At 40.4% G+C, this 15152-nt stretch overlaps 1 protein-coding gene across 2 annotated transcripts in view; it reads right to left on the bottom strand.

The window, feature by feature from the left end:
• The window catches only part of LOC109031242 (uncharacterized), a 196079-nt gene that overhangs the window by 9775 nt on the left and 171152 nt on the right, over positions 1–15152 (bottom strand). For both annotated transcript variants that reach the window (XM_072299116.1, XM_019042652.2), the window contains one exon: positions 13013–13148. In XM_072299116.1, coding sequence (XP_072155217.1) covers positions 13013–13148 — 136 coding nt within the window. The remainder of the gene's footprint in view (positions 1–13012; positions 13149–15152) is intronic.

Below are 15152 nucleotides of genomic sequence, written 5' to 3'. Positions count from 1 at the left end.
AAAATCCTAATGTTCATACAACGTTTTGCCTTAGCTCAGGAGCACTGATGTCGGCACATAAGGATTCTGCTGCGTCAACGTGCAGCTTTGCCCGATTTCATGATTTATTCGATTAGAGTCATAGGGCGCTTGATTCATATAATTAGCCTAACTGTATTTTATGTTGTCTTATTTTATGCTTTTCTCCCATTACCAAAAACCGAGAGATGGAATATCTTAAAAATCCCTGTAAATTAGAGCGGATTACAAGGACTAAATGGGCTCCCCCTAAAGAGCATTTTTACTCAAGGGATGGATATTTGAGTGTGAGGGAGGGTCGGTCTGGGGTAATTTTATGTCCAAATTATTTGACGGATTAAAAAGTGGCTGATGAGGGTCCGAAATGGAGCTCATTATTAGAAAAAAAGAGTCCCCTCCCCGCAAAGGTGAATTTGCAGGTACTGAAATTTTATGAACTCCATGTTTAAAATGAAACTGTTAAGAAAACGAGCACGAGGATATCTTTGGTTTCTAAATTGAACAATTATTGGAGGAAATTTGACAAAATAACCTAATTTGCCAAAATACATGTGCTTAAATGGAACATGCCGCCAGATTGCGTCACAAGGCGGCACATTTTCTCGCACTTTTAAATCTATTTTTCTCCGATTTCCCATTTTAGAAAAAAATTATGAAAAATATTGCGAACTCAGCTTATTCTGCACTCTCAGATGAAGCAATAAAATTTTTGTGTGCAAATTCTGCAGTTTCCAGATAGGGTAAATGTTAAACACGCGAAAATTTAATTTTGCAGAGCGGACCTATCTACAGAGGCGTTGAAAATCAAAGTAGCTTTGAAGTGTTGAGACCTTTTTGCGAGTACTACCCGTGCTAGAGCCTCTTACTTCATTAAGTTCCGCATACGTTCCCATCGACATGAGTTAAAGCATCCCTGAACGGTTGCTTTCTTATATTTTTTTAACAATGTCCACGTTAAGACGTTCAATTATCTTAAGTTCCCTACCTAATTAAAGAATAAAGCACATATGAGCGCCCTGCAAGTTCGATTGCGTGGAAGGGAGTCGATGGTCAAAAATATGTCAGGAGGGTCCAGGGATGTAATATTCCTGAAACTCGCAAGAATAGCCTCAGAGGAGAAACATATTAGTCCATGGGGATGGAAAGGGTTGTTAAACTTCTCGCGTTGTCACTTTGGTTCTGAATTCACGTTAGGAATTACCAACTTATTTTTATCGATTTATATTTTATAACAAAACAAAGCCTGTATTAACAGGAGAAAAAAATTCCTTATTCGCAGTCGAGCATTGATTTTCATGGACACATTGAAGAATGTTTCCTTTAAGATTTTTCGAAGAAAAACATGTGTATGAGGTCTAAAGAGAACAAACTGCATTCTAAGGCATCTAGATCAGTGTATTCGTTCACTTATTCATGGGTGACATAAGTTTTCAGGATAAAGGCTAAATTCCAAGATCCTACGTTTTTATTCGTGAAATTTATCGCCGATCTAAGATTATTTAAATAAACATATAGAAAGACATAATAACAGCAATCCAAAAGTGGCCTGCCCTCATTATTTAAGTGCTTTTATATTTTCTCTCCTTTTCATTTCCACTATTCCCATTCCATTTAGATGAAATATTTAATTACTTGTCTCCAAGTTTTCTGGCATTTCCTCCAACTTGTTGGGTGCCTTCCAATTTCATCGGAAGTGCTAATAAAACTGCTCTTTTCCACTCCGAAAACGATGTCATAGTCTCTTTGGACAAGGAAAACCTTTTAGAAAAGCAGCATCGAGAAATTTAATAATGACATATCCAGTTTTCATTCAGTCGAGCCAGATAGAGATTTGAATCATTGAATTAATTTAATACAAGTATATTCGTAAATTAAACATTTCCTGTCTTTATTCCGGGATATGAGGCTACAGAGGGTATCACTGTTTGTAATTAACAACAGAATCAAAACAGAACACACACATTTGGTATTCCTTTTCAAATTAAAATTCCGAAAAAACTTCCTTTATATTTTTATTTTTGATTACCTTTCTTCTGTTTTCAAGAGAGCAAAGTAAAACAGACGTCAATTTTCTCATTCAAGTTTTTTTGTTTTAAACATTGTTTCCTCCTTTCCGAGATCTTGTTTGTCTCTTTAGAGGAACCATTCCCTAGATCAATTCAGTTACATGAAGATCTGCACCAAATGGCGGCAAAATTCCTTGGCAACATCGAAAAGTTCCACGAATGGATGCAAGCAGGCTTCAATAGAATAGGCACCTACTACAACATCAAACAGCGTGTCTCAAAACCGGAAAATCGAATGACTGTTAGTTCATGTTGTTGATTCTTGGAATCATTACAACGCACCTACCACGTGCCTGTCTGATCTGCCTCAATGACACAAAAGTGAGTGGAAAACATGCTGCCGCTTTGAATAAACCTATTCATCAGGGTCCAAAATGATTTTAACGTACTTGATCTGAATTTTAATTCAGTCATCGCTAAAATTTCGCTTTATTTGACCAAATTGTTAGCTTTTTAACTATAGAATGAACATCATCAATCAAAACGGAGTATATACTCTTACTGGAGACTAAAAATTTTAAAACGAAATAAAGAGTAAAATAGAGAAATGAACGGACTTATACTTGGAATCTTTACTCTCTATACTATTACACTATCATACATTTCGTTTACCTTTACAGTAAATAATGAAAGTAAAAAATTCCAGTAAATTTTAATTGGACGGACTCAATCGAAATCAGCCGAAAATTTTACGTTGTCTAACGTTCTTTTATTTTTCATTTTTTCAACTCTTGGATGCCCAAGCAGGACGAATGGATCCGACACTTGCTAAAATCGCTTGACTCACCGTTTTCATGGGGCCGGTATATACGGAGTTTTAGATTACGGTCTACAAATGCATTCTAAGAAAAAATCAGACAACAAATTGAGAACAAAAATCGAATCTTGGGGATTTTTTTTTGACAACTACCACTAAAAATCCCAAGCCGAGTCAAATAGACCCGACAATCTCTTATAGAGGAGTTATGGTACCCGCAAATGCGTGATTTAGGTCTACAAATAAATCGTAAAAGAAGAATAAGACATCAAATTGAAAAAGAAGGAAAAAATCAAGTGCCCACGCAGCCAGAGATACAAGAGACGTAATTAGGCCACGTTTTCCCTAACTTTTCTCCCGAATCTGAGCGACGACAGCATAGATCAGAGCATAGCGAGTTCACGCCTCGCGCCAGAGCGCCTTCAATTTTGCAGACGCAACGCGGACACCCATCAAGCACGAATAGTTGTATCTCAGCGCCGTCAACAAAACGCGTCCAATGCGCGTGAACCAAGCAACATGAGCTATTGTCAAACATTGTGCAATTTAATTTTTTAAATGGAAACAGTTGTGCGGATTTTTTTTGCAAAAAGTAAATTTTCTGCATGGTGCGAAGCAAATCTATTAAGATTTTCAAAGGAACCCGCCCAAACGTTCTCTCGTAAAAAATAAAATTGTCTAGTTGAATTTGGCAATAGCTGATGTGGCTTGGTTCCTTTCTGCTAAACGCGGTCCAAATTCTCAGCTCAAAAACCCAACTTTTTTTTCAGTGCACTGAAAATTTCGAACAATAAACGGTGGCCGTCCAACATACTCGCTAGACACTTTTGTTGAATGTCAAGCATCCTCCGAACCCCTCGCTCGGTGGAAGCCGAGTTACGATGCAAACAGAGTCCGGGAAAAATGGCTGCGATCCCATCGCTCGGATCCATTAGCGTTTATTGGACGACGCAAAGTGGATCGAGTCAGTTAGAGAGGTAGGTTGCACATGACATTTCTGACTAAAACTGCAAATTTTTGTGTTTATTTCGTCACCTTTTACATTTCAAGGGGTGCTGTAAGTAGAAAATTTCACGAGGAACCAGTGGAACCACTTTGAGAACCGCAGAGTTATAAGCGTTTAAAGTTTCCAAATGTTGTCGACGTCTCCCGTTGACTGGGTCCACTGTGCGACGCGACGCGACACGCGCGGGCGGGGGGAGCGTGAAAACGGGACGGCGCTGAAACAAGTGGGGTCAAATGCGAATCTGAAAGAGACAGTGGGGCGACATATTTATGTGTCGCGTCATAACGGTAAATTTGAATCGAACGGAGGGAGCAAAGGCCGTCTCTTGGCTCATGCCCTCGAGACGACTGATTTCGTTTAGCGTCAAGATCTCCGATGCCGCGCTGTTGAAAGAGAGTAGTATCTGTATATAATTTTGTGTTAAGGAAGAACGTCGTGTCGACGGTGAAACTACTAGACCACGTGTCTCGTTTTCGGTGTTTTGCAAATTCTCTGCTCCAATTTTAATTTTTTAAGGAGAACATATCAATAAATCGTATTCGATAGTGGTTTGATGAATACTTTTGTTCAAAACAATAGAACATCAAGACAACATAAAACGCACAACAAACTAAAAATAAATGTAGGATTCAAGTTGGAAAAGTTAAAAATGAGAAACTTCTCAATAATTTCACCCTTCATTGCCATTTTTTACTCATAAGCATCAAAACTTTATCACAAAGAATCCGTTCCCTCAGATTACTCGATTGACTTACATTTTGAACGAACTGATATCGATACAATCTCACTTGTTTCATAGATCGAATACGACCCATATAATTTTTCCTTAAGTTTTCTCAGAGTTTTTTCGCACAGAGCAGAAAAATAACGGTAGTTTTCAGGATTTGACATTAAGGAGTCTACCATTTGAAAAATAAAATTAACAGGAAGTTTGCAACGTCGCAAACGGATATACGTGGTCTGGTAGTTTCATCGTCGGCATGTTTTCAAATATTCTTCGATAATATTTGATTTTTTTTTGGGGGGGGGGGTAATGAGTAGTATTTTTTTTAAAAAAAATTTACAGACACCAGATTTAATTGTGAATAAGAGAGAATGATAGGTAGAAAAAGTAGAAGAAGAACATTAACAATAATTCCAATAAAATGTATAAATTACCGTGTGCAATAAACTGCTAAGCAAATAGAGCAGGGACAGTGGATATATATGACGATTTTTTCTGGGAAATTTGGAAAAGTAGATTTATAAACTTAGCACATAATTTAAATTTTGACGCAGGAGCTTAGAAACAGCCGAATTTGTGATGCCTTCCGAAAGCTTGAAATGAGGATGGAAACCGTGACGCATGCAGTTGCAACGTTTGACCTCTGTTGGTCTTATGCGTTAGGCGTTATGCGTTGGTCTTATATGGACGTATTTATGCTAAAAGGAACTATTTGCATGGGGTTTGCGTGTAACATAGTTCCTTTTAGCATAAATACGTCCATATGCAGTTGTATCAAAGAGTATGCCAAGGGAAAATCGTGGAATGTTTCAAAGCGTTATGTTGCAGAGTGTTCTCGGAAATAATAAAAGACAAGAGAAAATTGAGCAACGGGAGATGCAATTAGGCTAATTTTGGTTAAATCCATCTGCCTGGGAATCCACGAAGATTTCAAGTATAAACGTGGAAACCCGCGGAAAGAGGACCCACGGACCCCCGTTCCTTTCCAGGAAAGAGGAACGTGTAACAATCCCATGTTCTCTGAAATGTTTCTGAAATTCGACATCAGCGATACGCTGCGCAATGAAACTTTTTTCTCCTCCAACCGCACGGATTTATGCGCCTTTTCATCCAGATTGATACAGCAATGATTCATGTTGATAGGTTTTTGGGTTGTGCACATGTTCGAATTTCCTCGGTTTCGGTGTTTGAATGGGTTTTAGGAGCGAGGCGATAGAGAGCCCGTGAGCGGGGGAGTCCGGAAGAAAAGTAAACGCTTCTCCAAAACACTTTCACATAACTTTTTCCCGGTGACTGTTGCCGTTGCCCAGACAGAGTTGTCAAACAGTCTCGCTTTATTTCATCATTTTCAGCTAAAATTTGTGTAAAATGTATTGAGATGCTACATAAGAAACCCGATCAAGGCGTTATAGAAACTTTGGGGTGGGGGGGCATAAGTCAAATTGTGAATAGAAATTGTAAACATTTTTTTCGCTGCTCACTAACGATATCTTTTAAAGAAAAAAAAAAGTGGTTAAAAAGAGATGGTTTAAAAAGATACCGCAAGTGAGTAACGGAACATATTTTTAAAATTGTTTATCATTGATCAAGACGGTCAATCAAAAATGTGTTCGTGTTTCATCAAACAACGACAAAGCTGCTCAAAACTGCAACGCTTCACCGAACTATTCTTTTCAACTGAGGTAAACATAGCTTGTCGAAGGAATTACGAAAATTGACGGTGAAACAGTAAAAATGCGTATCTCAGTTGCGGTGTTTCAAAATCTTTGCTCTTACATTATCAAGTAAAAGGAGACCAAACCGAAATCAAGGCTTGAAGTTTTCACAGAATATTTTTCTTGAAGAGAAGAAAAATCTCTGAAATTTTCAATAAATTACGTTCAGTAGTTTTCTATGAAGCAAATAAAGTACGGCAGGAAGTCTGCAACGCCGCAAACCGAGATACGCAATTTTGCACTTTCACCATCGGAATGATCTCGTCCAATTTGTCTTGCAAATCGTAATGTCTATTCCAGCCAAAAGGAATGACTTGAAACTGCACTAAGTTTACGAAGAGGAGCATATTTTTAAGAATTCTCATTTTTTTTATTTTTATTTTTTTGAACCGTCAGGCGACAATGGCCCATATTTAGTGCCTCACTAGTGTTTCACAGTTTGAACTTTGTACTCCTGCCTAGACATAGTTGCGCGAAGAGAGAGATCTTGAGTCCTGGCAGTTCTTGAATCCATTATTCTAATCGAAATGGAAATGAACGATCTTGAAACTTCGACCTAACTTTGCAAGACTACCAGTTGTTTTTTAGAGACAGGATTTAAGCAACTTTTCAATCTACTTAGAATAAGATGTGCCAGCTCTAAACATAAATAAATAGTTCTGACAGCAAAAGAAATGGGGAATAATTTTAAAAACATTATGATGTAAAGACTAACGAATACATTTGTGTAGAAACTTCAGAGAAATTCTGGTTAGGTTGGGTGTGTGGTTGGAAAAAGCGGCATCCGGGGCCTGTTAACGTTTTGGTTGTATGTTTTAATTTTGGAGGATAGGGTGTTAGCTAAGCGGTCGCATCCTGTTCGGTGGAGGAGTAGGGACTGGTAGTTGGGGCAATGGTGCTATCGAGGGTATACATGATAGGCATGGCAGCGAAGCTTTGTGTGTGGCGCGAGGATGGTCCGTCGCGCTCAGTGTTGGGGGGGCCGGCGGGGTCCCTTGGGTGTCCGTGTTTGTTTGGCAGGGGGGGCGGTATGGGTGCGGTGGGTCTTTGGTCTCCGCCGCCGAGCGCGGGGATCATTTCGTGTCGCTATCCTGGGGTTGTGTTGTTGTTGTTGTGTGGGTGGTTGGATTCTGCCGCAGGTTTGGTGTACATTTGAGTGGTGGGAGGTTATAGAGGATTTGTTTGGGGTTGGGTTTATGTTGGGTTATGAGGGTTGGGGGGGGGGGGTGGTGGGGGGAGAGGGGGTGGGGGGGGGGGGGGTGGGGGGGGGGGAGGGGGGCGGGGGGGGGGGGGGGGGGGGGGGGGGCGGGGGGGAGGGGGGGGGGGGGCGGTGGGGGGGCGGTGGGGGGGGCGGGGGGGGGAGGGGGGGGGGGGGGTGGGGGGGGGGGGTGGGGGCGGGGGGGGGGTGGGGCGGGGGGGGGGTGGAGGGGGGGGGGGGGGGCGGGCGGGGGGGGGGGGGGGATTGGGGGGGGGGGCGGGCCGGGGGCGGGGGGGGGGGGGCGGGGGGGGGGGCGGGGGGGGGGGGGGGGGGGGGGGGCGGGGGAGGGTGTGGGTTTTTTTTGTTTTTTTGCCACTAATCTTTGGGTATTAAAATAGATAAAAAGGGGGGGTTGGGAAGAGTAATTGGATTGCAGGTATTATTGAGAACGATAAAGGATACGGTTGGTCGTAATGGGGTGGCAGGCTAGTAGGGGAGGAGTGAGGGGGGGGATGTAGTAGGGGCGGCGTGTGGGGCTGGTGGTTCGGGGTGTAAAAATTTATATGAATGGGGGGTGGGGAGGGTGTGGATAGAGTGTGAAGGGTTGTGGATTTTTATTTGGTAAAGTTCTGTTAGGGCGGGGGGTTTGCTTGGGAAAAGAATCTGATACCTCTGCTTTCTAAGCTATCCCAGTCTACTTTTTCCCCCCGTTTTTTTTCAATTTTTGCTAGGATATTTCTGGTTTGTATTTGATTATTAGTAATTAATTTTTCTTTGATGATGTAGCCTAATTTAATTGATTCCTTTATTGTTGAATATATATACCTAGAGAAGACAGTCATCACATTGAACTCTGGGAATAGTTTTCTACAAGAGTCAAATTTTTTTTTGTTTGCAATAATTCTTAAGATTTTTTTTTGAGTTAAAAGAATATCTCTGGCACCTGTTGTATAGCCCCATAATTGTATGCCATAGCTAATTATGGAATCCACGTTAGAATGGTAGTACAACATGAGGGACTCCCTATCTATTTTCCTATTAAGTTTCCTAATAGCAAATGCCCTACTTGCAATTTTTTTCTCAATATGTTTTGCGTGAGAATGCCAATTTAGTTGTTGGTCGATGAAGAAGCCCAAATATTTCACTGTTTGATCTGTCTGAATTTCCTTATCACCGATTTTGACCGATTGAAAATCTAATATATTTTTAGTGAAGTTTAATATAAAGGTTTTAGCAAAATTTAATTTTAGATTATTATCCTCTACCCATTTGTTGACTCTATCGATGACCCATTTAATTTTATTTTCTATATCTACCCCTTTAACTACCACATTGATGTCATCAGCGTAGATTACTGTTTGAAGGTCAATTCCATTGTCCTCTAGAAAATCTGGCAGGTCATTTATGTATATAAGAAATAAAAGTGGACCTAGCAATGAGCCTTGGGCTACGCCAGCGGTACTAGGTGTGAAATTGGAATGATATTTTCGGCCATTTTTCGATACTTCGGTTGTTTGAAATCTACCGGAGAGGAAACTCCGAACCAACTTACAGGCTTTAGTGGAAAAGCCATATTTTCTTAACTTTTCAATTAAGATATCGTGATCAACTAAGTCAAAGGCTTTCGACAGATCAAACTGTATGCTTACGATTGACTCTTTAGAACAAGCATTTTTTAGTTGCCTTATTTGGTTTAGGAAGGTCATGACCGCTAAGCCTGTATTTTTTCCTTTTCGGAATCCAAACTGCGATGAAGTAAACAGATTGTTTTTTTCAAAATAATCATAGATTTGATTGTATAGAACTTTTTCGAGAATCTTTGACAAAAAAGGAAGTATCGCAATGGGACGATAATTTTCCAGATCTTTTTTGGAGCCTTTTTTATGTAGCGGGAGAATTTTGGTTAATTTTAATGATTCCGGGAAATTCTCTGTGGAAATTGTTTCGTTTACTCCTTGAACTATTGGATCCAGCAGAAGTTCCAAATTATCTAACAGTAATTTGTTGGGAAATTCATCCAAACCAACTGCCGCTTTTTTGTTCAGTTGTTTGATAATATTTTGAACTTTGTACTTTGTGACGGATTTAAAATCAAAGGAATTTTTGTTTTTATTTTTATCTCTCATTAAATTACGAGCTAGGGCTGGACTTCCTGTTTTGGGAAATTTTGCCCTGATGTTCACAAAGCTGTCATTAAATTTGTTCGCAATTTCTACTGGATCATCAATTAGCTTCCCATCCATCAGGAGGTCACTTACATTTTCGTAAACGACTTGACATTCTAAATCGTTTTTGATGACCTTCCATACCTCTGCATTTTTTTTACTGGCAATGGCTGACTTTATGCGCTCAACATTTTTTGAGTATCTACAATTACTTATGAGTTTTTTTATCTTTTTATTTGCTCTGTTTACTAATTTTTTATATTTTCTCAAATTGTGGAACTTGAAGAGTTCCCAGTTCTTGTTTTTTTCTTTGATTAATTCCCCTAGTTCAATTTTTTTTAGAGATGGTAGCTCAAAATTATCTGTTTTCATTTTTTTCACTTTCAGCGGGAAACTACTGTTGTAGTTTTCTACAATAGATTCATGCAGTTCTTGTAAAGTTAATTTTTTTTTCGATTTTATGTAGTCACCTATGGCATTTTTAAAGATAGTGTTATTTCTTGCAGAGAAATATCTTTTCATTATGGGTTCTGTCTCATTACCTTTTAGCTTTGTTTGTGAAGCAATACTACAATGGTCGCTTAGAGTGGAGTCAAAGACATTTATATTCCCTATATCAAAATTTGAAAGACAGTTGTCAAGGAGGGTTTTGGAGTTTTTTCCTATCCTTGTGAACACATTTTCAACATTGAGCTTTAGATTAAAGGATTTGGCCAACAACCTAAAAGAAGCGTTATCTTTGCATTTCGAGTCGTTCATATCGACATTGAAATCACCGTAAATGGCTACTGTATTTTTTTGCGGTTTGAGTTCGTTAAGCAATTTTTCCATATTACTAAGAAATACCTTGAAATTTCCTTTTGGAGGTCGATACACTACAAGAATAAAAATTGGTTTTAAAAGTTGCACTTTTTTTATTGAGGTCACTTTGATACCTGTTATTTCAAATTCTTCTTCAATCGCTAAATGCTCAAAATCTAGTTGGTTTATAATTTACCTGTTGGAGAGACATACAGGGTTATTCAAAAGTTACGCACCACTGGCCATAACTTTAGTTCTAATTATGATATCGATTTGCGGTTTGTGGCGTCCTTCCTCATATCGAGGGGGAAACTTTTTGAGGTACTTTTCAGTTCTTCACCCCCCCAGGGGGAGGGGGGGCGGGGGGCAACTCAAAAATTTCAAATGGCAACCCCCATCATGTGATACATCGTTAGAAAGAGCATGAAAAAAGAAAATTTTTGGCGCAAATCGGAAGTCGATCTGACCCCCCTGTCAAAAGTTAGGGGGGTCCAAAGGTTATTTAGGGGGTCCGTACCTTCATTTTTTAGAGTAGCTTCGGCGGCTCTTGGACATACCATTTCTCTTTTCAAAGAGTCCTCGAATACTCCAAGTCTGATACCGAAGTCTTCATATTGCCCCCGGGCCACCACAGCCCCCCCGTAGGGGGGGATGGGCCTGTTACAATGAAACATTGCATTAAAATGCGAAATGTCACAGAAGAGCTTCAAACTTAACATCAAATCCGAGTGGAACTTCTTGCCAATGTTAACGCAAACGCAGCCTGCGACTTTAAAGTGAGTTTTCAAAACTCTTAGCCCCCTGCCCCCCCTCATTTTTGGTTGCAGAGCGGGTAAAAACCGGGAAATTCACTACAAATAATGCCCGAAACTAATGTCGAACTTGAGGAGGACCCTTGAAACGTTGCGATCAGTCGGAGCATTGAAATACAAGGACTGCCACCCCCTTAAAGTACGGAAACATCCAAAACACCCCCGCTGCCCCCCTCATTTTTCGTTGCGGAGCGGGTAAAAACCGGGAAAATCGCCAGAAATGATGCCCGAAACCACTGTAGAACTTGACGAGAACCCTTGAAACGTTGCGCTCAGTCGGAGAACTGCAACACAGGAACTGCCGCCCACTTTAAGGACGGAAACACCCATAAAACCCCCGCTGCCCCCCTCTTTTTTCGTTGCAGAGCTGGTAAGAACCGGGGCATCATTTCTGGCGATTTTCCCGGTTTTTACCCGCTCCGCAACGAAAAATGAGGGGGGCAGCGGGGGTGTTTTGGATGTTTCCGTACTTTAAGGGGGTGGCAGTCCTTGTATTTCAATGCTCCGACTGATCGCAACGTTTCAAGGGTCCTCCTCAAGTTCGACATTAGTTTCGGGCATTATTTGTAGTGAATTTCCCGGTTTTTACCCGCTCTGCAACCAAAAATGAGGGGGGGCAGGGGGCTAAGAGTTTTGAAAACTCACTTTAAAGTCGCAGGCTGCGTTTGCGTTAACATTGGCAAGAAGTTCCACTCGGATTTGATGTTAAGTTTGAAGCTCTTCTGTGACATTTCGCATTTTAATGCAATGTTTCATTGTAACAGGCCCATCCCCCCCTACGGGGGGGCTGTGGTGGCCCGGGGGCAATATGAAGACTTCGGTATCAGACTTGGAGTATTCGAGGACTCTTTGAAAAGAGAAATGGTATGTCCAAGAGCCGCCGAAGCTACTCTAAAAAATGAAGGTACGGACCCCCTAAATAACCTTTGGACCCCCCTAACTTTTGACAGGGGGGTCAGATCGACTTCCGATTTGCGCCAAAAATTTTCTTTTTTCATGCTCTTTCTAACGATGTATCACATGATGGGGGTTGCCATTTGAAATTTTTGAGTTGCCCCCCGCCCCCCCTCCCCCTGGGGGGGTGAAGAACTGAAAAGCACCTCAAAAAGTTTCCCCCTCGATATGAGGAGGGACGCCACAAACCGCAAATCGACATCATAATTAGAACTAAAGTTATGGCCAGTGGTGCGTAACTTTTGAATAACCCTGTAAATGCTTGTCTCCACCCCCCCGTTTTACTTTGCGGTTAAAGGAAGACGCTAAAGAGAACGTTTCTAGGCTTAATAAATATCCTTGACTTCTTTTATCCAGTGCTCAACAAAGCAGAGAATGTCAATTTTACTACTGCATTTTTCCTTAATTTCTACAAGTACTTCTTCATCTTTATTCCTTAAACTACGTACATTATGAAAGTATACATCTAGTTGTACCTCATTCCTTAAATTGTTTTGCCGCATTTTATTTTCTAGCTTGGTTTTTGAGACTGGATGAGAGAAAATGAATTTAGTACCTAATTCAACTGTGGGCACAGTTACGTCTAAGGCATTTAGTTAAAGAATTTTCTCTGTCACTCTTGTTCAAAAATTAAGGATGACAGTTTTCAGCGATAGGTCCTTACCAAGGCATTTTGCAACATTTTAAAAATATCATTGCCTTTTTTTGAGAAAATCTGAGTGGAAATCTTTTTCCCTGCCCAAATATTTGAGAAAATAGTATGGCGTTGATACTATAGAGTACATTCAAAACTTACCAACGACGAGAATCTGTCTGGAAACAACCGCTGTGGCAAAAGAGGGAGCATCAGCAGTAACCTCGCATGAAAGATTACCAGACAGACTGAATCCCACATACTGCAAAACTACCACGCTGGCATTGGATGCTGCTTTCTGGAACAAAACGAATATGTCTGCATGTCTAAATACTCCTTTAAAAAAGTTCTCCTTTAAAAAATAAAACAGGAGCGGAGACTTTTAAACACCGCCAAAGACATACGTGGTTTGAGAGTTATACCGTCGAAATGTATCAGATAACGCCTTCCTCCACGTTCTCTCTAAAAGGTAACGGGTGAGTAATCAAAACGATAACATTATTGTGTGAATTTTGAGGCTGATCCGTCGGCTTTAGTAAGTTAAAAATCACGTCTATCCTGCTTGAGCATAATGTATCAGCATGTGGCTGCTTGAAAAGAAAAAGGCAAGCTTGTAAGAAGAATACTCCGCGCCTGACTTTGTTCTTATTCGTAGCTCTTTTCACAATACCCGAGACAAAAATAAAAAGGCGCGCTAGAAAATAAGAACGGAATTTCCAAGTTAAGGAACTGGGATTACGGTGAGTAGATCAACCGGACTGCGGAAGAGAAGTCAGAGTTTCGATACGATCGCTTCGAACACATTGCGCGCCTCACGTAAAGCCACTTGAAAGTATGTGTTCAGGAATCAAGATATAATAGGACAAAAAGGAGTTTCTGTCAAGCGTTTATTCGGTGGTTTCGATTTTCCTTCATCCCCTACTATCGGCGAAGTAAAGATTTCCGAAAAAGTTATCTATAGAGTGGAATTTCTCGATGAAGGAGGTTGGTAAGTACTTTAAAAAAAGTTTGCATTTTAAAAATTGAAAATTATTTCTCATCGACATTACGCAGAGACTCAAGATCGATATTAAGCAAACGTTTGTCCTCCAATATTTTTTGGGTGCGTTCATAAAAATTCCAATTTAGATAAAAAAATGTTTCTGTTTCAAATTATTTTATGATTATGTTCTCACTTTGAGATTAAATGCCGTATGTCGTAATGTCGGGGGTTTAGTTCACGCCTATTGAGGCTTTGCAGAACGTCAATGTAGGCGGGGAGGGGGGCATTACATTTTCAACGAAAGCACAACTGTGGTATCTTGTGACGTCATAGGTTTTGAAAAAGCTGAAAAAAATTCGATCACCGGAAAAGAGTTGTTGTTCGAGTTTGCGCAAATCGCATCTGTTAATTTGTACTTGTATGAGAAAGGTTTAAAAGCAGACCGTCGGATGCATGAAAAAAGTTGTTAATCCGAACCAATTGTTAAGAAAAAAATTGGCCTACCCAACTTAGTTAGTGTTGGCAAGTGTAGGTGTACTATTGAAATTAATGTTTACAACAACTTTATGGGGGTATCATGCAAAAAATATAAAAAGAGGGGATGACACTTGAAGTACCTGATGGGTCTTGATGTACAACTAATTGGTGGAAAACACAACATTTATTGGTATTCAGCACCAACTATGGTTTGTTGTATTGTTGTTGGTCAGCAGTACTAAGTTGTTTATTTTTCAACAATGGGATCTGAAAATTCTGTGAGGAGGTGACCACAAGGATTCTAGGGGCAAGAACCCCTCCCCCCTCACCTTCCCTACGTTCAAAGTCGTACTGTAAATGGAAAGAGAAGCAATTTCTCTTCAGAATTAAAGCGCACTTCCCCGGCGACGCTGGTGATTTCGAGACAAAAGTCAGAGAGAAAGATAGTATTTCCTAAAATAGAAGAAATCCGATGATGCCATTAACAGGGAAAAGGCACAATTGGAGGAAATTCGGGAATCAAACGGCACAGAACAAGCAAGGATGAAGAGGAAACCTCTGACAGGCGACTTGCTTAATGGATTTAACTGACGCGAAACTCGAAGACAGAAAGTGCAACTAAATAATCGATTCCAAATTCGTATCCTCTTCTTAAGACTCTGCGAGACCGAATCTCCACTTCCTAGGCTAAGCAAGTCTCAAAGATCAAATTCCGCGCCTTACACTAGTGATTCTCGATTTTAAGATAGGCAGTGTTTCTAGAAGTGCGTTTAGTGTATTTCTGGAAGTGTGGACAGTCTCTCTATGAGAGAAAGGTTTTACTGATCCTCAAGAAAATTTCAG

The sequence above is a fragment of the Bemisia tabaci genome, chromosome 4 (genome assembly GCF_918797505.1).
Source record: "Bemisia tabaci chromosome 4, PGI_BMITA_v3".
NCBI classification, from domain to species: Eukaryota; Metazoa; Arthropoda; class Insecta; order Hemiptera; family Aleyrodidae; genus Bemisia; species Bemisia tabaci.
Note: the sequence above shows the minus strand (reverse complement) of the source record. Positions and strands in the feature narration are given on the sequence as shown.